We start from the raw sequence: 26,491 nt of genomic DNA, 5'->3' as shown, positions 1-26,491 counted from the left end.
TTAGTGTGCCTTTGGTATGTAACCCAGTTCACAAAGCTCCACCTTAACTGCACTGTGTGTGCAGTTATTGGGTGTGGCTATGTGCTGTTAAATATTTACCTATGTGTCAACGTAAGTGAGGTGGAGCAGGATGAGGTCCGGATCTTGAGGCTTCTTGTTTCTTTGCAACTTGAGAATCTTTAATGGAGAGATTAATGAAAACACAGTGTGAACCATGGCTTTTCACACACTACAGATACCTGTGTGTGTGTTGTCTCTGTATGCAGGTAGGAACTTAATGATCTATGATACTCTGGTCACTTCTGCATTTAGAAGATGTTATTAGCAACTGTGTGCATGTCCTCTGCCTCACACAGATCGTCTGGGGTTTAAACCAGGTGACACTGCTGAATCCTCCACAGGAGCCCCTCTCAGGCCACCTTTTGGAAGTACTTTACTCTTGTGATGAACCCGCTACAGTGCAGCTGGACTGTATTGTGTCTTTTGACACCGGCATCACTTCCACACTCCTGCTAAGACAGTGGAAATGCGTCCCCGGTGACCCTAAAATAAGGACTCTGGAGCTGAACCTGCCGGATTGGTTGGTGTATCAAGCTGATGGGATTGTTCCAGACTCCCAGTGGGTGCTGAGTTGTATCCTGCTGGCGTCAGTCAGATACGGTGGCCTTGATGACAGCGAGAGGTCTGTCGCGGCTCAGGATGTGGCAACTCTGCAGCCTAGGCCTTTTTTTAATCGACCAGTAAAATGGCATCCACTGTGCATTGCCTGGAGCACGCAAATGCTGCAGCTAACTCAACGGTTTTCAAAGAAACAGTGCCCTTTGGAGCAAGGTAAGGTCAGAAGAAGTGAACTTTAAACTGCACATAAAATCAAAACTAATTCAAGGGAAACTTTTAAACATTCATTTCTTCTATCAGCATTTTCGAACCAGAGAACAGAGATCATCAGGAACTCAGGAACTGATTTTAGGATGTGTCAGACATTTAATTGTCATACTGTTCAGGTCTTTAAAGTACGATTGTGTTATTAGATGATGGGTGTAGAATAAAAATATTGCAGTCTTCCAAATCTCAACCAACAAGCTGTTTATGTCGTTCAGAAACAGTGCACTTGCTGTCTTCAATATATGCTTCAACTGGAGAAAGCTTTGGTATCACAAAGACACTGGAGCCCTATAGCAATGAGTTACTGGAGTATTTGCGTGTTAAAGCCATCTCTTTTCCATGGTAAGACAGCCAAAGTCACACCACACATAAGCCAGCTTCTGTTAATGTCATTTAGGGCTAGTTCACTATTTGTGCTTTTATTTTTCCCAGGTGTATGTTCTCCATCTGGATATTTGTGACCAGACACTGCCAGAAAAACATGTGCGGTGTGTTTCATCACATAGACTCCCATAATAACTATGTCACACCATCACTGTTCCTCATAAAGTCAGGTACAGTGAAGACTTTCCTCTCACACATTGTCACGATGTGACCACACAGTGCTCATTATCTGGACCTCGTCTCTCGCCATTGCCTCATATGTGCAGGCCAGCTACACATCCAGATGAATGGAGAGTCTCAGGAATCCTCTGCATTCCTCTCTCCATTCAAGGTGCCTTTAAGCGAGTGGTGCCAAATCAGTGTGACGCTGCATGGTAGAACAGTGAGTAGTCTCCTGTTGACAGAAGATATCCTTACAGTGTGTAAATGATGGTAAAGCTGAAAAATAAGGATGTTATTGTCACTGCACCCCAGGTGACTGTCTCCATGGTGTGCATGGATAATGAGCAGAGAACAGTTCATTCTGTGGAACACATGTAAGTCTGCTTTTGGCATGACAAAGAGATCAAACTATACTAACACCAGGAATTTAAAAAATGCACTTCAACCGTTCTGCATTTTTACAGGGCGAGGCATATTGTCATGCTGGATGACACAGAGGGATATTTTGTGATTGGTGGAGGGAGATACATAAGCGGTGTGGAAGGTTATTTTGGACCATTGGTGTACTACCGCAACAGAATATCACCTCACAGCATGGTAATGTACTGCACCAGCCCACAATTATTGTCTATGTCGCCTTTTCACCACATTGAGTCTGATCAGTTTCCTCTTCTCCAGTCTGAAGTTGTTATTCCAGATGTTATTAGGATTGTAAATCTGACCGGATGGCTGCAGACCTGTCAAGCATTTCGCCTCGAGATGACGATGAAACTCATTGGCTATTCTCTCCAGGCCACACAGGAGACAGAGTCTGGTAGTAAGCTTATACATGCACTAGATGGTGCTAAAATTACAGTGCTTTAAATGTTTCATAGTACAAGGAAGCTGTCTCTGTTGTTTCAGAGTCTTGTTTTGATGCTTTCCATGAGTGGACAGTAAAGGACAGGCTGCCATCAGAGTGTCAGTGTGAGCTGTGGGAGGCGACTGCCCCTCATAGAACACAAGCAGCAAAACTGGCCAGGTTTTTGGCTTTCCGACATGGTAAGAGATAAACTGCACATAATGGATCTGTGTAGCACGACCACAAAATACCCAGAGGTGGAAAGTGACAATAAATCCAAATGCAAGACTTACATTTCTACACTGCTGTATTCATCTGGTAGTTGCTTTGCAGATGAAGCTTCTTATGTTCAAAGCATGTTCTCTATCAGCTTGTTCCAGATCTAAATTGAAGCTGATGTTTTACTGGATTAAACAGCCAAACTCATTCCATTAAATGGAAATATTCCAGATGTTATCCCCAAAGTCACATCTTTGGAACCTTTGCCAACTATTGGATCACCACTAAAGTTTTAAAAGCTTGCCTTTGTGAGTTTGTAATGACTGATGCACTTGTTTGTTGAGTAAACAGTTTGATTGCTGACGCTGTGATTCAGTGATTTTCATGTGTTATTTAGCATAAAGCACTGAAATCAGTCCTCTTCCTGACTTGTAGGAGAAGGAAGAGTTAGCCTGGCAGCTGTGGGCCGAGCGCTATACTCCTTATCTCTTCATAAGCTGGGCAGAGCAAGCAGCACTGCAGTGGTCAGCAGAATATCACCACTGCTGCTCCAAGCCGGCTGCTTAGCTGATAACCGAGCTCTGCACATGACATCGGTCCTCTACAGCACTGGCCTGGGAGTCAAGAAGCAGGCCAACAAGGTGTGCGCTACTGGGTCAGCTCTAGTAAAACTATGCCTGTGGTGAACACGTCTAATTTTTTGTCATCTCTCATGCCCTTGTGCGTGGCACAGGCTTGGCTCCTGGCCCTGCTGGCCGCCCAGAAGGATGATCGATTAGCACTTCTGCATCTTGGGCACCTGCACCACCAGGGTCTCCATGGCCTCCCCCAAGACACAGACCTGGCCTATGCATATTACGCAAACATTGCTAAACAGACAACTATAGACCGTCAGAATCCCACGCCACAACAGGTAGTGTACGCATTTGGTGTGTGAATTATGCTAATCTGTTTTAATGCAAAACTAAAACATTTCTGCTGTTTGTTGAACCCAAAGCTCATCGCTGGAGATTGAGTTCCATTATTACATCCTATCTATCAGTAAATATATGAGTTAATGACAACCTTTTTTGCTTAATATGCACTACATTGCATTACATCATCATAGACATATTTGAAAAAAATACAACACAATAATCAGAGAACAGTTCACGTAGAATATATTCTCTGCATGTCATACATACATACAGTAACTGTAATGCAGAGGCTGGGAGGAAGCTCTCACATGCAGCTGTGGCCTTATTACAACATATGAGCTGATATGTGATATGATATTTTATTATTTGCTCCCTTATTGTGAATATAGTTTTTTTTAGATTACCATCGTCAATAAGTTCACCTTTGTCACTGCTTTCCATACGAGGAAAAACAACAGCATAATAAATCTGGTAATATTACAGTGCTCAGAAATGGTTCATGTTTTATTAAAAGCGCAGCGCTGCATTTCTGGGAAGGAAGGGCACTAATGAAAATATCTACTCTCTTTACTTTGGTGTTTTAGATGTTTGTTGAGGCTGTATACCTGAACAATGATGACGTGTTGAAGCTCCAGACCAGTGAGGACCATCACATCTTCCAGTGGCTGAAACTGCAGGCACGCAGGGGAGCAGCTGAAGCTGAGGTATCCTGTTCTGGCATCTCTGCTGGTTGTGAGTGCATCCACTAGCTGAAGTGTGAACAAATTTCAAGAATCTGACCTCAAATTTCCGGATTGAGTCTCAAAGTACACATTTCAGGAGAGAAGAATGGCCATACACACTTAAAAAATTATTGTGTAATTTGTTAGTAAAAATTCAGCAACTGTCTCTGCAGCAAGCGATTGCCCGCATGCTGTTCTGGGGTCAGCAGGGAGTGTCTCCAAACATCCAGGAGGCTGTGAGACATTATGAAAGGGGAGCCGTCCAGTGGGAAGACCCTGTGTCAATGTATGACTATGGCATAGTCCTACTGCAGGTCAGAATCACTCAAGCACCGCTTAGCAATCATTCAGTGTTATCTCCTATTATTGGATGCTGATTTGTTTCTCTGTAGGGACATGGGGTTGAAAAAGACGTTCCAAAAGCTGTCACTTTCCTGAAGAAAGCAATGGACCAGGTTATGGTTAAATCCTTCATTACTCATTTCTCACCTACACTGTAACGTTCAATGTTTGCACTCTGTATATTGCTTCTCACAACATTCTGTCCCACAGGGTTTTGTTCCTGCAATCAATGCCCTGGCCTGGTACTATGAGCAGTTTGAGCAAGACTACAAGCAGGCGGTGCAGCTGTGGGAGCGGGCCGATCTCCTCGAGTGCCCGGACGCTGCTTTGAACCTTGGTGTCGTACACTCACAGGGTCTGTATCCAGGAAAAGCTGCTGACCAGGTTAGCTCAAGTGTGATCATCTACTTGCATGCTAACAGAGTGGTCCCGAGTCCTTGGAGGTGACTCTTTTGTCTTTTTTTTTGTCTGACAGTTTATGGCCTATCAGTACTATCTGAGGTCTGCAGAGAGAGGGCACGTCAGGGGAGCGGTTCACCTCGCCGACATCTGGACCACTGGGATACCCGGCCGCGTCAACAGACGTCCTTCAGATGCTGTTTTGTTAGTCACTTCCCTTTTTTATTAATTTCACTTGACATTTGTGATTTTTCTTCTCGTCATGACTTGAATGCCTCTTGACTGACTGCAGGTGGGTAAAGTGGGCCGCTGAGCACAATGGATACCTGGGCAGCATCTTACGGAAAGCCTTGGATTCATATCTCAAGAGTGACATGTAATCTTATTTCTCTAGTCACACTTGCCATGATGCTGATCAGGCCACCTGATTATTGCAGTTGCAGCGCCCTAACACTAGCTTTCCAACAGGGTCAGCTCACTGTTATATTACATGATGGCTGCTGAGTCCGGCTATGCAGCTGCCCAGTTCAACGTGGCATATCTATGTGAACAAAATACGGTAAGTTATCTCTATCTTAGCTGCAGTGCCGTGACGTTGTTGCTGCTTTCTTCACTCTTGTCATTTTTCAGATCCATGTCTTCACTCTGTATGTCCATAGTTTGCTTTTCTGGATACTGCTTTTGCATCAGACTGTATGTGGAGATACTACAACCTTACAATCCAAAGTCAGAATCCTGACACATACGGTAACTTTCCTTTGGGACTTCAATATCTGACGATTCATGTGCAGGCATTCACAATAGAATTTTTTAATTCTATTATGTCTCCAGCTTTGATTAGGATGGGTGACCTGCTGTACGAGGGGCAGGGCTACGGGCAGAAAGACTTGTTCTCTGCAGCAGAGATGTACACACTGGCAGCACTGAGGAACGAGCCACAGGTATGCTTCTTTGTAACTGATTTTTAAGCTTGTGTTTATGCATTAATTTTACTTGTGTGTGCGTGTGTGTAAGCCATGCTGTCCTTATACAGGGGTGGTACAACCTTGGTCTCCTTGCTGAAGAGGGTTTCAGGCTGCCGCTGTCGATACTGACTGAACTCGGCCTTTCAGAGCTGTACTTGGCAGACAGCACTTTGCTCCTAAGTGCTTTGTACAAAAGGTGTGTTTGAATTGTATATATACAGTACATCAGTTGTGTGGGTGCAGAATACTGTTTTTTCAACATAAGTCTTTAAAAACAAATCTACATTTTCTAGATGCAGAGACTCAGAAGATACAGATTCAGACTTGCCTTGCAGCCTTGCCATCTTCAATGTGTATCTCCAGTCTTTCCAAAAAGACTACAGTGCTGCTATTAAGGTGAGAGTGATATACTCAAGCCACATTTGTAGGAAGCATTTTATATTATTGTGTTATTATTGTTCTTTCTTTACTATTTAAATTGATTTTTAATGCTGGTATTTGGGTGGTTTGGTGTTTGCACATGCATTTTTATATAACGAATGTAGAGTTGACTAGTCATAAAATGCTCCATACACATAAAAGTACTTAAATTATTATTATCATCTATTCCCAAATATTAACTCAGTAATCTGATATATGTACCTGCTTAACTTTTGGTTGATACACATGCAGTAACTGTTAATTTTTCGACTATATTAATATATTTCCTTTTTTTATCTATTCTTGCACACTTTAATTCATGAAATTAAATATGCTACTTGAAAAACTATACATAGCAGCATGTCAGCAGGCATATCAGACTCGCTGCACTTTACTGCGATGTAACATCTTGCTGACGATTTGTTCGCATTATTTCCCACAGCTCTTCACTGCTGTTACTGTGGTTGCAGCTCCGACGATATTCTTAATCGCCCTCGGTGTGCTCAGGAGACCCGTCCGGTCCCTCAGCTAGAACCAAGGTTCTTATCAGGATCATCTGTGCACTAAACTGAAGGATGAAAGTGAACGTGCATACAAACAGCACAGCAATATTTTGTGTTTGTTTACATTCGTTTACTATGGGATCACTGAAAAGAACAAATGTGATAGCTATAGTAAGGATTATTTTTTTACTACATGTATGGAATGTTTCTGGTTTGTGTGTTTCATACTGTTAAAAGAATGTTTTTACTTTTCATGAAAAGAATAGCTTGATTGATACTGTTGATAGATCAAAGATGTTGTTTTTGGATCTCCTTTTGTCTTCCAATGTAATGATTCCTTCACCCCGTTGTGGTCTGTGAGTGGATGACAGGTGATGAGTGCCCAGGTGTAACCTCGGGTCCCCCACCACCTCATTATACTTCAGCACGATCATTAAACAAGCATCTAACGGGTCACCTGGGCTCAGGCCTCTTCTCTAGCTTGTGACACTTGAGTCAAACACAACTAAACATTTGGTGATATAGTTTCAGTCACTTTTGTATGAACAGATCTTAAACAGGTCAGAATTCAATGTTATAGGGAAATGAAGAGTGTTATGGATAATAACGTCATAATTCGAACAAGTCTGCAAGCCTGACAGGCATTAAGAAAGTTAGAGGTCATTCAAAAACACTGTTCCCCGGCTCCAATACACTGCAGCATTGATTGAGCTCCGGCCTGCTCGGATAGAGGAGTCCAGGTCCGGGAGGGGGATTTCAACCCTATTTATCTGATAAAGGAGTGATGCTTATATTGGAACAAATTCTACAGAAATATGGTCTCTCCACAAATCTAAGACTTCACAGACTGAATGTTTGCTCCTTGGCTGACTTTGCATGTAACTTGAGTTTAGAATATCTACACCATGTATGGAATAATGACTTCAAGCTTTCAATAGAGGAGAAAACATGGGTAGAAATATAGCAATCCGTGTGGAGGATTTCCACTTGTAATAGAGCCACATTGTTTACAGATTACCCCCTTACATCCTGATGGATATATCTGGGAGTCAGAGGTTTAGTTTTTGTGGCAACTGTGTATTGTTGGTACCGTCGTAGCTGTCTGTTTGTGTTTATGTGTCAAGAAGAATAATGAAAATACTGTTTTAAAAAAAAGCATCACATTTTAAGCATTACTCCCACATATCACACTGCTGCTCAGAAAGCATGGAAAACAAGTATGCAGGAGAATTTCTTGCAACTCATATTCCACGTACCAAAATCAAGCAAGCAATTACACCTCTCGTGAGACCGAATCCATTCAGCACTCAGCATCTCATTAACAGTGGCATACATGTTTAATTGCTTTGCTTCTGTTCGTAGGAATGATTCAGAGTTTGCTGAGGGTTGTGATTGTAGGGATGGGATGAAACACAAAAGCTTGAAATATGTACTTTCAATCACGATACATGGCTGCCATTGAACTGAACATAGACTGATATTTTGACTCCTGTCTCCTGCCCAGGTGCTCACCCTCGTGCTCCTGCCTATGCCCTATCAGTAACTTGGTACTGGACCCTCACCTGTCCTGTTCACTTCAGCTGACACTCCTGACTCCTTGTGTTACAGCAATTGGCTTCATTTACTTATGCACAAGACTGCTAACAGTCCCATATCTAGCTGGTATATGATTCATTAGAGATTTACCAAGAGGTCAACACACTGCACAGCAGTTTTTTCCCCTTAAAACAAGGTCTACTGTACGTCGACTGGTGATTTAGAAGGGTTCACTTGTCCTCACAAGCTATTTTGCTGAGATTGTAGTGGGTGTGAAAAAGAAAAGTGACCAAATAACTTGACAGCTTGTAGGTGTCAGCCTCTGTCTCAAATGGGTTTATCGCACCAGCCCTCTACTGCTGATCAGAATGCCAAACTGCTTTTTCTAAGTCCACCAGCCAAACAGCAGGTGCTCCTCCTGTCATTCCTGAGCCTGGCAAAGGCCTGAAATGTTGACTTCTGTGGTCTGACCGCTTCATATCATACCTTTAGTACAGCACTGTTTGTATTACTGAACAGGTTTTGAGAATTTTCCCTTTTTCTATACATACATATATAATATGAAAAAAATGCAAACTCATTAAAGTAAACCGAACTAAACAATTTCTGATAAGTAGATGCTTAAAAGGTTAAAGAAAACTTGGGATTAATACACTGAAAATGTTAAGAATTGATTAAAAAAAAGTAAAAAGGTAACCCTGACATGTGCATGCCTGTTTCTATAAATGTAGCTATATGAAATTGATATACTGTATGTCTGTGTCATCGCTCTTCATTCATAAAAGCCAAGGAAACTGTGAGGCAGAAAAAGCAGGATGAGAGTGAGTGTGTGTGATGGATGTAGAAATTTCAGAAGGGCTTGCAGCTCCAATGAGGATCTTGACAGGCCAGAACAGGTGATCTTCAAAGGGTTCACTGAATGATGATTTTATATCAGAACATTAACAAGGAAATATTGTATGTAATATATCTGAAATCATGAATATAAATACAGATATTTATGTAGATAAATATCCAATAAAAGACGTTAAAATATGCCATTTGAACACTGAATGATAATGATAAATGTACTTTGGGTATGCCTTGGATGGGCGAGTTTCTTCTGGATTGGTACGGCGTTGTGCTCATGACGTCGGTATTTATACGTTTGCGGCTGTACGTCGTGCGCGTGACGCGCCAAGTGCGCGAGGAAGCGTTTCTTGCGATGTTCAATTTGTTTTGAAAAGAAACTCAGTCAAGTCCAAACATATTTCTGCCCGCAGGAAGCAAAGTGCAACAGTAAGTGAACATATCGTAATTTACGTATCTAAAGCAAATGTAAGCATTAGCTAACTTAACAGCTAATGTAGCTAAGTTATTACAGTGGAAACTAGCTTTAGTCGACAGCTAAGTTAGCTGAAATCACTGCAGTGGAAAGCTGTGGTCTCCATTTGAGCCAACGGTTTAAGCTAACATTTGGCCTTAACGGTCGGGTCGTATTGAGGTTTATGGACCTCGCTTTATTTTTATTTTTAACCTGTTTTGCGTAACAATAACGTTACGCAGTGTAAATATTTTACCGAATAAAAGCACAGGTGTGGCTAATATCGTTAATGATAAGATTGAAAGCAGGTGTTGCTGCTGCTATCAGGTGTTTTTATGCGATCTATTTACTGTACGTATATGAGATTAAATATCGCGGATATACTATGTTTTGTGCGTGTGCGTTACAGATTGTTCTAGAATGTCTTGGTATTTGAGCTTCTGTGGCTGAGGCAATTCCAGTGTTGACCTGGTTCCACTTCAGGAATATAAACTGCTGCCCAATCTGGACTTTCTGGTGCTTTGAAACTGGTTCTCATAAATGAGATACCTGTTGTTGGCTTTGGTCATTGTTTCATATCTCCTCCATAGTTTTTGAGGCAGAGAATGTACCCGCTGGGTTACACTTAATGGAAAGTATGAATGGTGTTTCCTGGATAATGAACTGTACTTGGTTTCCAGCAGTGTCTCAGATTGCAGTCGAAGAATCCCAGTTTTCACATCAGTCAGTCATCTGTTCTCATCTGCTCACCTGTTGTTTTCTGCAAACTTGAAACCCTTAAGAAGAGAAGCGTTATGTGTCTTATCTAAAGATATAAAATATTAGTATGTAAGCAACCCAATTTCATGTTCACACCCACCTGGACCAGGTGATGCAGAAAACAATGCAGACAGCCAATCTCCCTGCCAGGTACAGTTGTTTGCAAGCAAAATGCAAAACTCGCTGGTGTTGCTGGAGTTGTTTTAAGATTTTTCCTATTCCATTCATACTATCATTATTGCACATGATTATTTGGACAGTACACTACACTATGTACAGCAACTATTTATTTAAACACAAAACCATCCAGGCAGTAATGAGAGAGGTCACATTATGGGCAGCCTAATGTCACTCAGCATGAATATTTTCATGTTGTTAATTCAGGCTTTAATGTGCAATGCATATACTTAGAACTGGAGTTTTAAAGTGCTACATGGTGTTTTCTATTTTAAGGAAAGGATCAGGGAATTCAAAGGTGATGCTGCCATATGACTAATGTACCTTTTGGACAGCAGGGTGTGCAGTCAGCAGGGAGAGTGTCCTTCAGCTGTAGACTCGGGTTCAAGTCCCTGTGCCAGCAGTGTTTTTGTGGAAGTTGCTAAATTCTCACAGTCTCGAGGGTATCGAGCTGAACTCTGCTGTGACCTTCCCGTCTTCAAGGACAGTGACAGGGTTTCAGACGGTTGCGAAAATGACGTCAACACCTCACTGATATGGATTTGAACTCTGAAGTGATTCAGTCCGGAAATCAGCATGTCCCTCCACCCTCGATAAACCAATATGAGGCAATTGCTAGAGCTCAGATAAGCCAAATCTCTGCCTAAATTGCAAAAGCATATGTTTAAAAGTCATGAGAACCTACAGTAAAGCGTATACACCCGAGAGCTACTCAGTCTAACCACAGTCCACCTTTTTCTATTGTGTAGCCCCATTAGAGCAGCTGATAATAAATATCTTGCACAAGGGCACTTTGACTCATTGTTCAGGGTAGGAAGCGCTTTACTCATCAGCATTACATTACATGTTTTTTAGTTCTAGGATAGAAATTATGTAATGGAGACACTGTTTTGAAATGCAATATCTTGTTGCTTATTGGCCAGCCCATATGCCAATGCAGTTATCAGCCTAGCTTGGTCTAACTGCTACCACTATTTCACTGTCTTGGTTTTTTATTGATTTAAGGCTGCAGCATATGACATGGCAAGAGCCACATTTTTTTCTCCCATACTTTTGTTTTCCTGCATCTTATTGTGGATTTCAGATGTCTGCTATTACTTTGTGCATTGAAAGGCTATAGGGCACGCTGCCCGGTCCTTCAATAAGATCCTACATAGATTGTGATTTAAGTGCACAGCAGCCAGGCTTGTGATTTGAAGCTCAAAAGCTGAAATGCGAACAAATGAATAGAAAAGAAAACAGCAGCACTGAGGGAATGTGAAATCAAATTAGTTTAACTCTGCGATTTTACTCCGTGCACATTGGCTTAGCAAGAATGCAGCTCCTGACAATCTGCATTATCAAAGCAATCTGTCTCTCTTTTCCTTTTCTCCTCATTCCCATCCATTGGTTTTACTCTCCTTTTCTCTTTTTTTCATTTTCCACTTTTTTTCCCCCCTCCCTCTGTTTTTGCAGATGGGCTGTTTGGCCGGAGAAAGGAAAGAGAGCTGTGCCAGTTGTACAGCGGAGGCAAAGAGAAGAAACTCACTGAGGCAGCGGTGGGAGCTGGACTCAGTTGTGGGATATACAGCAGAAACCCAACACGGAGGTGCAGATACAGTACAGGTACTGTGTATGGTGTGTGTGTGTATGTGTGTGTGTATGTGTGTGTGTGTGTGTGTGTGTGTGTTCAGGGGATTGGGACTGTAAAGCAGTCATCAGTAGCACTAGATTTTGAGCTCTTCATGATTATTATTAGAAGAATGAGAGCTTCTCACTGCAGCACTGAAGACTGTCCTCTTCTGAGACTTTTTTTACAACACATTTAAAAAGTTAGTTGCAAACTTCAAAGGAATGCATGTGTACGGAGTGCTTGTTAGCTGTTTTCATTGTTTGAAGTTAAATCTTTGTGTTCCTGTGTTAAGTTTAATCAGCTCATGTTACATGAAGAACATGTTTATACTTAAGGACGTTTTGTTACCAGTGTTTTTTCCGCTGAATATTCATTTTGTTACTTAAATGGCTGGCTGAAGGGTTTTCAGCTCTGGTTAATACTCTGCTGTGACTGCATAACTCATAAATAATGCCTGCAGAAGGAGGAATCTCTGGAGTAAAACCGGAGCATTTATTTTATTAGGAATTATATACAGTATACAATGAGTTCTTGATGCAAAGTAAAGTGCGTGCTCTCAGTACTCAGTATTGTGTCAGTTATCTCCTGTGAGATTTGAACTTGTTTTTGTTGAAACTGTTTTAAGAGTTGTTATTCTTGTAATTTTTCTTACAACAATCTGTACAACTCTGCTGATCTCAGAAAGGTGACGTCTCCATTCTCTTTCCTGCCTGTAAATCTCTGATTGACGCTTTAGTTTTCAAACTAGGGAAACAATCCCCAATCATTAATTCTCTCTCACTCACAGGTCTGGATCCAGGCTACTTTGAGCTTGTCCCCCTGGGCCTCTCTCAAACTTAAAACAAACTTATTCCAACACCCAGCCATCACTGGCTTTGATGTTCAGGATGCAGTTTCTTATAACTGTAGTTATTGATTTAAGGTTTTAACACCATTACTTTTTCAATCTCATTTATTTACCATTGTTGAATGGTGACAAAACAGTTTGCTGCTAGAGAGTCAGAGTTTGTGGATGAGATGTAATGGTTGGTGATCAAACAATACCTATTGTGGTGGTGGGGGTTTTTTTGTTTTGATTTTTTGTATTTGGGGGCAAAGCAAATCGGTTTTATTTACGTGCCCAGCGATGCAATGGTGCTAGATAATTAATCTCTTTCTCTTTCATCTTGTCAAGATGTGAATATTAATTGGCAAGTAAAAAGTGTTGGCCTATTGATTTCATTCTTCCTTTGGAGGCTTGTTGTGAAATGTCAGGGTGAGTGATAGCACTTAGAAAACTTTGCCACGCAGTTCTCATCAGTTATTAGAGTGACAGGATGGAGCTTTGCCCACATTTTCTGTCAGCTGTTTTCTCTGTGAACACAGCAGTGTTTGTGCTGTGACGAGACCTAAAGGTGACCTTATTATATCAAATACATTTATATTATATATATTATAGACCTGTGTAAAGTCTAATCGTTACTTAAAGCTGTATTCATATTAAGTCATGCAGTGTTTCTAGTTGCTGTTTATTTGCTTGAATAACACTTTGTTAAATTATATGAAATACAATACATTTTCTTCTTGAAGGCATGTTTCCCGATTGTGTTATTAGGAGCTGATAAATTGTTGGTCGGTGGGTGCTTTCTTGTATTAATAGCTTTGCTACTTGGCCAGAGAATAATATTTAGTACTGAACATTTGCTAAATTAAATATCTGCCAGATGATTTATCTCTCTTGCTGGGCCCCATGAGGCCAGTAGTCTCATATTTTCAGATTTATTTTATGCAATGTGTTTAATGGGCCTTTTCCACAAGTATATCAAGAAATGTGAAAATAAATGGAAATGCTTGTCAATATCTTAATAGCTTGTTTCTCACTATATTCGTCTACTTTCCTCAGTATCCAGTGGTGCCATGGCCACAAGGAGCCAGAGCGGTATGGCGGTCCGACCGGGTGTCCTTTCTTCCACTTTCCAGCTCCTTCTGATTCTCTGTGGTCAGCTGTTGGATACCCAGGGTCAAGGTAAAAATCGAACGTTTTCTGCTATGTTTCTTCTTGGTATGGTTGCAAGACCGAGAGCATTGCTGTCATTTTTCCCACAGCGGCTACACATAGCACGTCCCTTTGAGTTATATTTGTGTTTTCCCTTGTGCGATGTGGTGCTAGAGCAGTGATTTTAATAGATAGCATTTTGTGAAATGCTGGTCTAGGATAGAGCTGAAACAATGAGAATTTATCACCAATTTTGCTTATTAATTGTTTAGGTTATTTATTAAACACAAATGCCAGTTATTCTTTGGTTTGAGCCAAAATGTGAGGATTTTAGGTTGTTTTTAGACGTTTTTCTTATTGTAGTAAATTTACTATTGTTGAGTTTTGGATCATTGCTTTGACAAAAAATGCAATTAAAGCCATTTCCTTTGGCTGGAAATTAGTTAAGTTAATGGAAAGAAGAATGGACGGATTCATTGACAATGCAAAGGCTTTTTGCCGACCTAGTCTTAGGACTGATTGAGGGTCTGTTTAAATTGTATGGTAGGTTGCTACTAGTTTGATGGAAAGACACAGACTGATAAAAAGGCAGGTACCATTTGTTCTTTGTTACTCTCACACCATCCACATTATGAAAACAGTATTTAAAATGGATGCAGTAAATTAAATAAAAAGTAAATCACAGCCTGTGCATAATGTGTGAAACAGGAATACAAAGCAAAAGTGCGATACAGAATGAAAGTATATAACAACTCCGGACAGATTAAAGTAGTTTATAAATATTTGTATCCTGGTGTAATTCAGTTCAAAAGGTACGTAGGAAGCTATCAGTTTGTAGACGAGGATTAATCCTCGTATCCTAGGGAGACAAGGCCACGATGCCCTCTGCTGTCAAAGCCCTCCACTGGCTTCCATCCCTCCCTGTGACTGGTTTTATTTGTAGCATGGCAGGAATTGCTACACTAACAAGTGACAAGGGCTCAAAATAGACACACATGCTCACACACACACACACACATATACAGCACACTTGTGCCAACTTTCAGGGGTGGTAAGGGGCAGCAACAAGGTTAATGCACGAGAATTGGGAGTAGTGTATTCAGCCCTTATAAAATGAGCTCTGATTAATGGGCCTCCGCTGTGGCATATGCCAGGGCGATTCGTGTGGGAGGACAGGAGAGGACAAGTGCCAGACAAGGAGAAGATGAGAGCCATCCTTAGAAACAAATATCAAACATTTACCTGGCATTTGGAATAATGAAAACAGCTGTGTTTCCTGATTCGTAAATATTCTCTCAGCTGTTCTTTCTGTTTGGTAAGTATTGAGAACTACTCCCTCTTGTGCTATATAACGTAAGATTACGTTTATTTAACAGATAAAGAAAGGAGAAACACTTGAACTTCAACCCTGAAACTTGATAATTGTTTAATTGTCTTGCAATGAGAGCTGCAAATCACCACCTTAACACAAGCTGAGGGTAAATCTTTTAATGTATTTGCCAGTAATGCTGTAATTGATGTACAGTAGAGTAAAGAAGTGGGTGGATTCAACAGAAAAAGTCTCTTTTTATTATAGTCATCGACAGGGGTGGCAGCAGGTCAGTCATTTCCAACTCCAACAATGAGCACAAACTGTGCACTCCCGCGGCGCACCAACAGTTAGTCATAAACTGTAATGTAGTGTTACTCATTTGCATAGGCTGTGTAGCTGTTTGTTCTTCCAGTTGATTAATTTGTTGTTCATCAATATGTTCATAGTAGTTTGTTTTTTGCTGATTAATTCATCTTTCCATTTGTTTACCGACCCATTTATCCATCAGTTCGCACATTGCACAAGCAGTTATTCATCATTAGGTGAACTGCTGAGCCTTTAACTACTCAGTGTGTGTCTTGTTGCGGTCAGTTAAAATTCAGATTGTCATGCGTCTTAAATCCTTGTGAAGTGTCTCTGTTTATGGAAACTGATTTTAGTGCACACAGATACACTTAAAGAGGAGGCAGGCCCATAGCATAGTACAACCTTTAAAGACTGAACAATTGTCAGAATATACATATGCAGTGGGCAAATGCCATCTAGGTTTGCTGGCAGATGTACAGGTAATACGTGCAGTATTACAAGAAGAGTGATGTGCTTACACTCTAAATACCACTTGTTGCATTTAATGTCAAATTTAAGTGTATCTGTATGCTTAGAAGGTTTTACTTTTTTTATACCACACTGTTGTTTGTAGAAAACATAAGAGTTTCTTTGTGGCCAACATCTGGTTATTAGCTTTTGAGCTACCCATGTTTCATGCCTTCTGCTGAGGATATGGTATTCCTGTCAAGGTGAACTATCTGCTGCAGAGACGCAGGCAGGAGAGGAGGCTCATCCCGTATGCTTACAGTTTGCTATGCCAGATGTGAACAATGACAAGTCACACTGGTGGCAGAGATGAATGCCTCTATATGCAGTAGTTGCCTTATCAAAGTGAGCTTCAAAAAAAATTCAAGAGTAACATTACACCACTGGTATGTTTTCAGAATATGTGACATTTTAATTTTGGTTGTTTACATCCTGTGGACTGTGAAATAGTTCATTCTTGGTGTATGTCTAAAACAGTTGTTAACATATTTATGCGTAACAGTAGTAACGTCAGAGACCTGATTGGATAAGATTCACGTGTTTTTTCTGAGGAAAGCTGCTGCTGCTCCACTGGCACTGCAACTATAGGTTTCTCACCATAATTGTACAATGATACCACTTTAACGTGAATTCTGCATGGAGTCGTTTTGTTTACCTCATTCAGTTTCTCTCCATTCTATTAAGACTTTTCTCGTCTGGTCACTGATTTTAAGTATTTCTCTCTCACACTGTACTAGGCACTAAATGTGTGTTCTTTCTTGATGAAGTCATTATGCAGTGCAAAAACTGTAGTTTTATAGCTCCTTGCTTTGCCTTTCATACTTTTGGTCGATGCAAATCTTTGAAATCTAGCAATATGAGCTCAGCATTCTGCCACACTCATTCTTAACTGTTCTGGTCAAGATCATCATCACGTAAATGCCTGAAATTAAAAAGTGTGCTGTTGATGCTGTTCTTGTGGCATCACATTAAACTGTCACACACACATCTATTTGCAGTAAGTCTGCCAAGTCACGATCTTTGAGTAAACAATCAATGTGAATGATATGCAAGTAATTTCTCAAATACACTGCACAAGCCCGGGTACAGCACTGGAGGCACTTCAGCGGCATGTAATGTGCCAAAAGACAACTCTGCTTTATCAGCAGCTGTGGAAGCCCGCCAACCACCTTGCAGATTGATTTTTTTATTACCAAGAATAAATGGATATTGAATCTCTGAGTAACAGAGTGACCTGGCAATGAAGACACTAATGTATTTAAGTCCAGTGTGGGAAAGTACAGTTTGACAGCTAAGCTGATTCTATTAGGTGTAGTGTTTTACATTTACACAATGAAAAGTGCCCAAACCTGCGAGCAGGAACATCCAGAGACTCATTATGCTGGCAGTCGTCATATTTTTCAACCGCTTCTGTAAGTGCTGATTTGTTTGTCATGCTGTGTTTCTGTTTTAAACTAACAGCACATACAACAGTAAACTATGGCACTTTTTATAAAGGCCATATCTATAATCCACAAACTCTGTTTTTATAAAGCATCATGAGAGCTGCTACAAATCTTCTAATGTTATGTAACAACTGTCACAAGCACAGTTCTTGTTCACAATCACTATACTGTCTAACTAACTATTTTGCATTAAAAGTGTCTATCATGTTGCTTTCTGTAACTGTAATGCTTGGAGAGTGTGGTGATGGTTTGCTAGAACGAATTCCTGACAGCTCACTGTCTGCTTCAAGTAAAGTAAACATGTGCTGATATCAAGCAAACATACCGGAGGGCTCAGACAGAGGCAGGACGACTATGACTATCATGCTGTTTGTCACTGCAGGCATTCAGTTGATCCTGACACCTGAGCCAACATTCAAAACCTTGAGAGAGCATGGCAGACATTCAAAGTAGAAGTGTGGTGGAACAGAGGAAACAGTACTGCAGCCTTGCTGAAAGAACGTCTGTAGTAAATGTGTGGGAGTCCTTGCTCATTTGGCACGGCCTGAAGGCACCACATTCTGGGACGGATCATAAATGACAAAATACAAAATGCATGAATATTAAAAAGTTACAGAAGCATGCATACCTGACTCCCTGGATATCTCAATGTCTCATGTAAAACTTTTTATGAAGATGCTCATGTGTTTTGACCTTTGTCATTATTAGGATTGCACCAACCCATGGATTCCAACCAACACCTAAACTCCTGATATCTGCCAATACAGAGTACAGATCTGATACCTGGTGTATGCATAAATAAGGCAATATCATGTATCAGGAAATGAATAAATGTAATTGATAGAGAATTTTCTAATGGTGAAATATTGTTTAATGTGGATCAGTCACATCTTGCTGATACACAGTCTGTTTACTGAGGTCATTATTAGCCCTGATACCAATGCGGTGGATTGGCTTGGTGCTTCCCTATTTATTATGTACATAGTAAGTATTACAAACGGAAAAATTGTGTGTTTTTCTTCACTTAAGACAGAAATATAAACTATGACACTATAACCTTGTTTCAAACTTCATATGAATGTTTTTAATATACTTTTATTTTCTATTGCAGTGGAGAAGGAGCTGTTTTTAAGAAAATTTAGGCAGATCTGAAAAAAATCAGGTGGCAGGAACATTACGTAGTAAAGTTTAATTCACATGGAGCTCATGTGTGCAACATCATTTTCCCTTCTTTCCTCTTCTGTCTGCAATACAACATGCTGGTAGAAATGTTGTGATTAAACAAAAGCAAGATCTACAGGCGATGCTATCACTGAGATCATATTTATTATGAGACCTAATATGAATGAAGGAAGACTTGCAAACAGCCCTCTATATAGTCTTGGCACTGTTGTACAACACATATTGGACAACATGCTTTTCTTGATTTGAGATTTTATGTTTTTTTTTTTGTTTTTTTTAAGATTGCATCTTTTAGGAATATGGTAAACCAGGGAGGACATGTCCAAATTTCTTATCACACTAGATGGCAGTATTGCTTTGTTTGAAAGCAGTAGTTCACCATACTTTTTTATGTGGGTCAGTGTCAAAGAGACATAGGCTTAAATTAATGAATAATTACTGTGAAGTGATTACAAGTCTTTCATTGCTTAAATCTGATCCTGGTGTTGCTTTTGCATTCACATTAGCTCAGATTTTCTTATGGGTGGGCTTTGTGGATTTTACTTTTTCAAATACTTCTTATAAGTTAAAATATGTTAGGATTTTATAACAAAACATTTCTATGAAGTAGAGACAGGGCAGGGTGGTTTTTGTGCTCTCCACAACTGTGGGACTGCAGTGTCTCCTTTTTTAATGAAAGTGTGGAAGTCATCTAAGATTCATTAGCTCAAACATGTTTGTCGTAGTCAATTGAAAAAAAAAGCCCCCAACACAGCAGGGTACAGCCCCATTACAACACAAATGACTTCAGAAAGCCATCTTTGAAAACCACCATTTAGGGAGTCATTTAGGATGCCTGGTTGCACTTGCTTATTTTGATGACCTTAATGACACTGAGCCAAAAGACATCACGCTGGAAGAGCGTTTGTGGCAGTGTTTATTTTAGAAGACTATGGCAGTTGCTGCTGTGCTTTTCATCTACTTTGCTCTGATTTACCAATGTATAGGGTCATGAAATATTACAGCGGGCCATAAAAGACATGGCACATCTACTGCCCAGTACAGAATAAGGGAAGTGAAGTCCCAGTGGACAGTGTCACAGTCACAGCCTCTGACTCCCTACATACAGAAAGGCCCATTAAGTCTAACTACTGTATGTGGCTTTACACTTCCCACTAGCAGCACCTCTTTTGCAACTATAATCACTGTGATGATAACGTTTATTGAATTTTACAGGAGAGAAATGTGTGTGTGTGTGACACACACTAGGCTTTGTATTATGAGGTCGTGTCCCTTTAAATTGTCTCCTGGAAAACTGGAGAGCAACAAAGAAATTGCATTTGAATTCACGTTTGTCATTTAGCTGACACTCTTACCCAGAGCAACTTGCAGGGAGTGCAACAGACAAAAAGCCTCAGTTACTCGATCATGAGCTTCACAAGTTGAACAGTGGAGAGACTAACAATATTTTGCTGTGACTGGATATGCAGCAGTGTGAGTCAGAGTTTGAATTATCATAGCTCCTACTGCTGAAATGATAAGTTAGTTGACAAAACAATCTCACCACAACGTCCGTTTAGTAGCTGTTGTGGAGCTTTTGATAGTATCACACAATCTCAAGATGGAGTTTTCCCGGTTGTCATGAAGCTGTTATGTTCAAATGTTTTCTGAGTGCTACTCACCCTGTGAAATGAGTTGGATCATTTCGTCTTTGGCTCTGGAAGGAGTTTTGTGAAGTCTGAGAAAATAACCCTGACTACATTATCAGCCTGGGCTTGGAGACTACAAATTTTTAACAGAGAGCCTGTGTTACAAACTGTGGCATGGAGTTTGAAAGATGTGGCATTTACCAGGCAGGGAAAGTCTAACAAAAGATGCCATTGAGTTGCATTATGAGAAATGTAGGCTCCAGCCTTTTCAGAGCTTGAGTAATACAAGGGAATAATAGTTGGTATAGCTTCCTACTCTCGGCTGCTTTATATTTTTCCCTTTTTTCCAGTTAATGTGCATGTTGCACATCTCCCAACTTTGTAGAAGTCCATTTAGTAGCTTTTCATCACTCCATTTCTTTTCCTTCTTTTTGTAGATACATTTTCCATTGAAGAAGTGCAATCTGTCCGCACTGTCATCCTCTATTATGTCATTGGAATAAAGGTCAGTCACTCTGGTAAAGAAAGGTAGATGAATAGTTCGCAGCAGAGATTTCATGAGATTAACAGAAATAAACACTTACAGCCATGATTGAACATGTTACTGTGGGTTGACCTGCCTTGAGGGAAGAAGTTAAAGCTGCGGAGGAACAGTCATCCTACACAATGACCCCTAGTGTACGCTTGTGTAATGCCCTTTTCTCCCTTGAGAAGGGTCCACATGGTATTCTCTCATTGCAATCCAGTGGCTATAATGGCTATAGATTCAGGATTTAGGCATATCGCTGCACGCCCTTGGAGAGACAGTCATTAAGGAGATCTGTTTGATATTTGAAATGAGACCAGGCACCAGGTGATGCTGACTATGCATGGGAGGTTTTTTGTGAGCTCACCATTGTGATTGCAAATTTAGCTGTGCTGCTGGAGTGGGAAGAATCCAGATGTCCTTGGAGTGTTTGTCCTCTGAGCATGATGGTGTTGTGGTAAGGGGTGTGGCTGCGTGACTGGGCTCCTGCTTTGGCAGTTGCACTGACACTGTTCTTCAAAATGACATCTGAGGGAGGGACCTTTCACCAAATGCATCACAGTCTCATCAAGTGTTGGAGTCTGCCCAGATTAATGGGGCTGAGAGCTGATTATGCAGGGCTGTACATCATGTCTGTCTAACTGCCTGCTGCTCTCCCTGCCTGTCAATGATCCACCCTCCTATATCCTATCCTTCCATGGAAAAAAGCAGAAAGTGGCAGACGCCTTCAGCAAGAAGGACCCCCATGGTTTACCCCCAGACTTAAGCAATATGATGTGGTTGAGCAGTTTGTCATTTATCTCTGGATAAAATACAGGTTTGGTGAAACATCCCCACTATCCTGAGTACTATACTCACTTGTAAAGCCATCGATCTTTCTATTGGCCTTTGTTCAAACACAAACGAACACATACCTCATGTTAATGAACTATGCTGAGACACAGAGTACACAAGGAGCATGTATGAGGAGTCATCTTTGGAATGTCCAAGAACAAACAATAATTTCTTAAAAATGTGCAAAAAAAGTCATAATGCATGGTCTGTGTGGCAGCCTTGTAGTTTTAATTCATGACAGTGTCAGACTGTAAAGTTTGAAGTGTAATTAAATGGATTGGAGCTGCTATTATACAGGTATTTTACAACTCCTAAGGCCTAACTGCTGAGTTGGGCTACCTGCATGTGTAAATTACCACTGTCGCTGCACCCTGTGAGCCCAACCCTGTGTGGGGGATGGATTAATCTTCCCAGCACATTATTGAATGTGTTCCCTTGCTTGGGAGCAGCCGATAAATTGCGCTTGTCACAATGGCCCTGCACCTGCTCTCCATAGCCTTGGAATTTCTAACAAAGCATCACATTTCTGAACACAGCACTCGGGGCTATAAAAAAATAGAGTCACAACATGGATAGAAAATGCGTAAGGAAGCTGTGGTGTGGTGGGGGTGGACAAGGGAGGAGGAGGGATAAAAACGCAGTAAAGAGAGGTATATTGACCTAGTTATTGCTTTAAATTGTATACCACACCTAATGCAAAAACCCACGCTCCAAAGCTGAACTCCAAAAAGGATTTGCAACTTTGAAATTACCACTGATCAAAAACATGATGCGCATAAAGGAAAAAACTGTAAGGTCTTATAATGACCTGCAGCAGATTATACTGGCGTACCCAGTAAAGTGGCTACTGAGTATAGTAAGATCATGCAGATATAACAATTTCCCATCTTAGCTAAGAAGACTATTATACAATTCAATCTTGAAATAGCTCTGATAATATTACACATGCACTTTTGTATTTGCCAACAAAACTGCTGTGCTTCTGAAGTGTGGGAAAGAAATGGTACCCTGATAACCAATATTTGACTGTGTTGCAAAGTCCTCATTAAGTTTTGAGTGAAAAACATTGCATATTCAGTGAAACATTCTTAGCAGTGATGTTTTGTTTTAGCAGCTATTCCAATATTTAATTTTTAAATCTAAAATTAGCCTTTTGTGTCTTTTTAGAAACATTGTTAAATTAATACCTCTGAGATTCAGTCACAAAGCTCTAGATAATGATTTTATTTCAAATGCTGTATTTAACTGACTGTCTCATCCAGACTGTCTTACAATGAGTAGGAGGATTGTCTTTTAGTGTCTCCCACAAGATACTTCAGTTTGACTCGGCTCTTGAAGGGACTGAATATTACAGATGCCACATTGCCTCCTACAGTATATACACTGGGCATTGCAAGTGTAATGGTTTCACATGATTCTCATAGAAGTGAAAGCCTTGGCTATTAACAGCTATGAACAGTCCACTGAGCAGAATTAGGCAGCCAGCTCAATCCGATATGCTTAACTACACATCCACTATGAATATTTCACATTTGGAAACAAACACAACTGAATCAATGGACTCACTTTACATCCTTTGCACTGTTCAATGATTGAAATAACTCCCACAGTCTTATTTTTTCAACCAATCTTCCCACACCATTTCAGTGCAATTATTGTCACCCAAATCAATATTTTGAACACTCCACTGAACTCACTAAAGACTATTGAGTTCATGAAAATGTTGGAAATTTCATTTTCCCCCGATTTTCTGATCTTTGTTTAGTTGCTGTTTGACCCACAAACATCCTCATATGCAAATTATAACTTATAGTTTATGCTGAATGGATTGCTACTATATGTCCATCTGTGACTTGAACAGAGGTATGTGGTGTAAAAGTGCTTATTCACTTTCACCAATAGGGGGAGCTTGCACACTTGTCATCACCTGCTCTTTTTCGTCTTCATCATGCATCTTTATTCATGCCCCACCATATAGCCTCTTTTACAGCCTTTGTTTTACTCTCCACCTTAAAAGGTCATGTGCTGTACATTGTCATTGCTTTTGTGTGTTTTGTCACATTAGTTGTCAGTGGTTTGCAGTGTTCACACAGCGATGATTAGTTTGCTTCATTGTTGAGTCACTGAAAATATGGGTTTTCTTGAACAAGACCATTGGTGCCAGTTAAATGAATTTCACTACATCTCCTACTCCATCTTCACCCTCGTCATTTCTGTCTCTTTGTTTTCACTCACTCACTTCTCACTCTGTCTTTGCTTCCTCCGCCAACCACCACCCGCCCCAACTCCCCACCCTGGCTGCGCTCATGCAGTTTCATCCCCAGAGGTGAAGAGCAGACTCCTATAATTACCCAAGTGTCTGTGAAATGAATCATTGGGCGGCTGATTGAGCTGCATGATGGGAAACATCCATCCTGAGTAGTACGACTGAGTGTTCTCAGCCCTCTACCCCATCTCTCTGCTGAAGCCCAGGGCTGGCATGTGTGCATACTCAATGCCACTGCTGAGAGAGACAGGGTGTGGTCTGCAACCACGGTGTGCTGTAGCAGAAACCGTGAGAGCTGACAGGGAAATGTAGTAATCATGAAAGCTGTTACATAAACCCCACTAACAACACTTGGATTGCTGCTCTTGTACAGTAGTAGCACACAGAAGTGCCCCGCCCTACTTTGAGAATGGCATACTTTTGTCGCTGTTGCAGCGCATTCGTGCATTACATTGTTCCGGCACATAAGACACCCTGCGATTATTTTGACTAACAGCGTGTCGCTGTGATTGTGTGAGTTCCTGTATTTGACGATGCTTTTGCATTTCTTGGATTGGTGTGCGGTTTCTCCAGACTGTGTTGACTGCCGAGTTCAAAGCTCTGTCGAAATCAGGGTAGCCGCTTTAAATGTTCTAAATGGAAACGATGTTTGGCATCCTGATATCTGATGCAAAAGTTAGGGAAATATTAAACGAAAGCTCTGGCCGATCGCTTGAGGAATTTAACCAGAGCTTACACCGTCTGTGCGGAGACGCATTGCCAATATGGCACCGGATCCTACATGACCGGTATCTACCGGACTGAATCGCAACGCTAATTTTGGTGTCTCCTTTTGAAGCCACTTAAATGCATGAGCTGTTGATTGAAATATTTGTCCTCTGATGCTCTGAAATGGACGTTAGAATCAACAGAAGCATCACTGCGATTGCTTGCCTGACCCCATGCCAAGCACATCAGCCAACAGTGTGGGCATCCCGGCGATGGAGAGACAATTATTGATCCCAACACTGGCAATGTGCAGACCACTGATGATGACACGAGCAGCCTTTCCTCAGGTCAGTGATGTAAAGTTGATTGCAAATCTTGCATTCATTAAGTACTTGCAAATTATTTGTAAAATGTTTAACATTGTGTTCATATTTTGGCTTTCCAGCTACAGTTGTGACTCTGTCCACCTTGGCAAAGAAAGCTAAAAGAGAAAGGTGTGGGAATTTTCAGATGACTGCCAAATTTGTGGTAAAAGAACTGCATTCCTTGTCCATTGTGGAATCTCCATGGTAATAAAACAAAATGATTTGAAAGCAATTTGTTTACTTGATGTGTACAAAATCTGTGCCATTAAGACAATATGTCAAAAGTAGTCAAAAAGATCCTCAAATTGATTTAATACAGAGAGATGACCACTGCCCTTAATCCTTGCTGCCGACCCCCATCCAGGCATGATCTGCGTACACTTGTATTCCTGCATGGAACTGTGTTGAGAAGCGAAATGTTAGCACAAGTGAATAAGGCTGCTATTACATGTGATGAGTGCACCAATCTGGCACAGGACAACTACTTAACAGTTACTGTGCACTACACCAGTCATGGCTGTGGAAGCAGAACAGGTGCTAAACACCAAAGCTGTGTGTGAGTCACAGACATGCCTGGTGGAGGCAGACAAGATAAATGGCATTCTGGAGGAATTCCAGATAAACACTGAAGTTGTTGCTGCCACAGTAGACAATGCCAGCAATGTAGATGTTGCACAGAAGAATTTGAAGATTTTAAAGGAATCCCACGTTTGCTCATACACTAAACTTAATGCTGTAGGTTTATAGCATCAATGCCATAACAAGGTGTGCCAGACTTTGAGATGTGGCCAAAGAGGTCTATTATGGCCAAAACTGTCAAAAGTTGTGGAATGCTCCAAAAACACCTGTAAACAGGTTCATTGGTAACAGGTGATAGTTTCATGATTGGGTATGAAACGTGCATACTTGAAAGGCTCAGTTGTTCTAAAACAAGGATGGAGCGAGGTTCACTACTTTGTGAAAAGCTTCATGGACAAATAGTCCAGCAATTTATGAACAACGTTTCTCAACACGCAATTGCAAGGAATTTGGGGATTTCACCACCTAGAATCCATAATATCATGAATACACGTAAGGCACGAGGCTGAAAAGAAACACTGAATGTTTGTGACCTTTGATCCCTCAGCTGCATTAAAAAAATAACATGGTTCTATAATTTTATAAAGGATATTACTACATGGGCTTGGCAACACTTCACAACACTTGTAAACACAGTTTGTACAAATACAAGTTAAGACTCTACCATGCAAGCAAAAGCCATAAATTATATATCTGCTGGGGCTGCAGCCCC

The 26,491-nt window shown here is 40.8% G+C and overlaps 1 protein-coding gene across 4 annotated transcripts; it reads left to right on the top strand.

The window, feature by feature from the left end:
* The first annotated feature begins 124 nt into the window (after positions 1-124).
* On the top strand, positions 125-8,825 carry LOC121609368 (protein sel-1 homolog 3). Of its 4 annotated transcripts, none has more exons than XR_006006984.1 (24): positions 125-266; positions 357-831; positions 1,101-1,227; positions 1,318-1,439; positions 1,536-1,651; positions 1,744-1,805; positions 1,896-2,028; positions 2,110-2,248; positions 2,335-2,472; positions 2,927-3,132; positions 3,225-3,404; positions 3,993-4,112; positions 4,304-4,444; positions 4,523-4,585; positions 4,683-4,856; positions 4,948-5,075; positions 5,164-5,247; positions 5,340-5,430; positions 5,531-5,618; positions 5,703-5,812; positions 5,905-6,032; positions 6,130-6,232; positions 6,699-6,930; positions 8,264-8,825. XR_006006984.1 is itself a non-coding variant. In XM_041940975.1 (24 exons), the coding sequence occupies exons 1-23, from the start codon at positions 183-185 to the stop codon at positions 6,786-6,788; spliced, it is 3,102 nt and encodes a 1,033-aa protein (XP_041796909.1). In that variant the 5' UTR covers positions 125-182; the 3' UTR covers positions 6,789-6,795; positions 8,264-8,825. The 4 variants fall into 4 exon arrangements, 3 of the variants coding, with proteins under 3 accessions (XP_041796909.1, XP_041796910.1, XP_041796908.1); XM_041940975.1 differs by having other exon boundaries at positions 6,699-6,795; XM_041940976.1 differs by lacking the exon at positions 8,264-8,825 and having other exon boundaries at positions 2,110-2,245; positions 6,699-7,590.
* Positions 8,826-26,491: the final 17,666 nt, after the last annotated feature.

Source organism: Chelmon rostratus, chromosome 7 (genome assembly GCF_017976325.1).
Source record: "Chelmon rostratus isolate fCheRos1 chromosome 7, fCheRos1.pri, whole genome shotgun sequence".
Taxonomy (NCBI): Eukaryota; Metazoa; Chordata; class Actinopteri; order Chaetodontiformes; family Chaetodontidae; genus Chelmon; species Chelmon rostratus.
Note: the sequence above shows the minus strand (reverse complement) of the source record. Positions and strands in the feature narration are given on the sequence as shown.

What these genes read in the sequence shown, in the direction of transcription:
- LOC121609368 (XM_041940975.1), top strand. Translation starts at nt 183, where the DNA reads ATGGAGAGATTAATGAAAACACAGTGTGAACCATGGCTTTTCACACAC. An exon ending in CAGGAAAAGCTGCTGACCAG is followed by an intron (nt 4,857 to 4,947) that starts GTTAGCTCAAGT and finishes TTTGTCTGACAG; the next exon opens with TTTATGGCCTATCAGTACTA. An exon ending in TCAGAATCCTGACACATACG is followed by an intron (nt 5,619 to 5,702) that starts GTAACTTTCCTT and finishes TTATGTCTCCAG; the next exon opens with CTTTGATTAGGATGGGTGAC.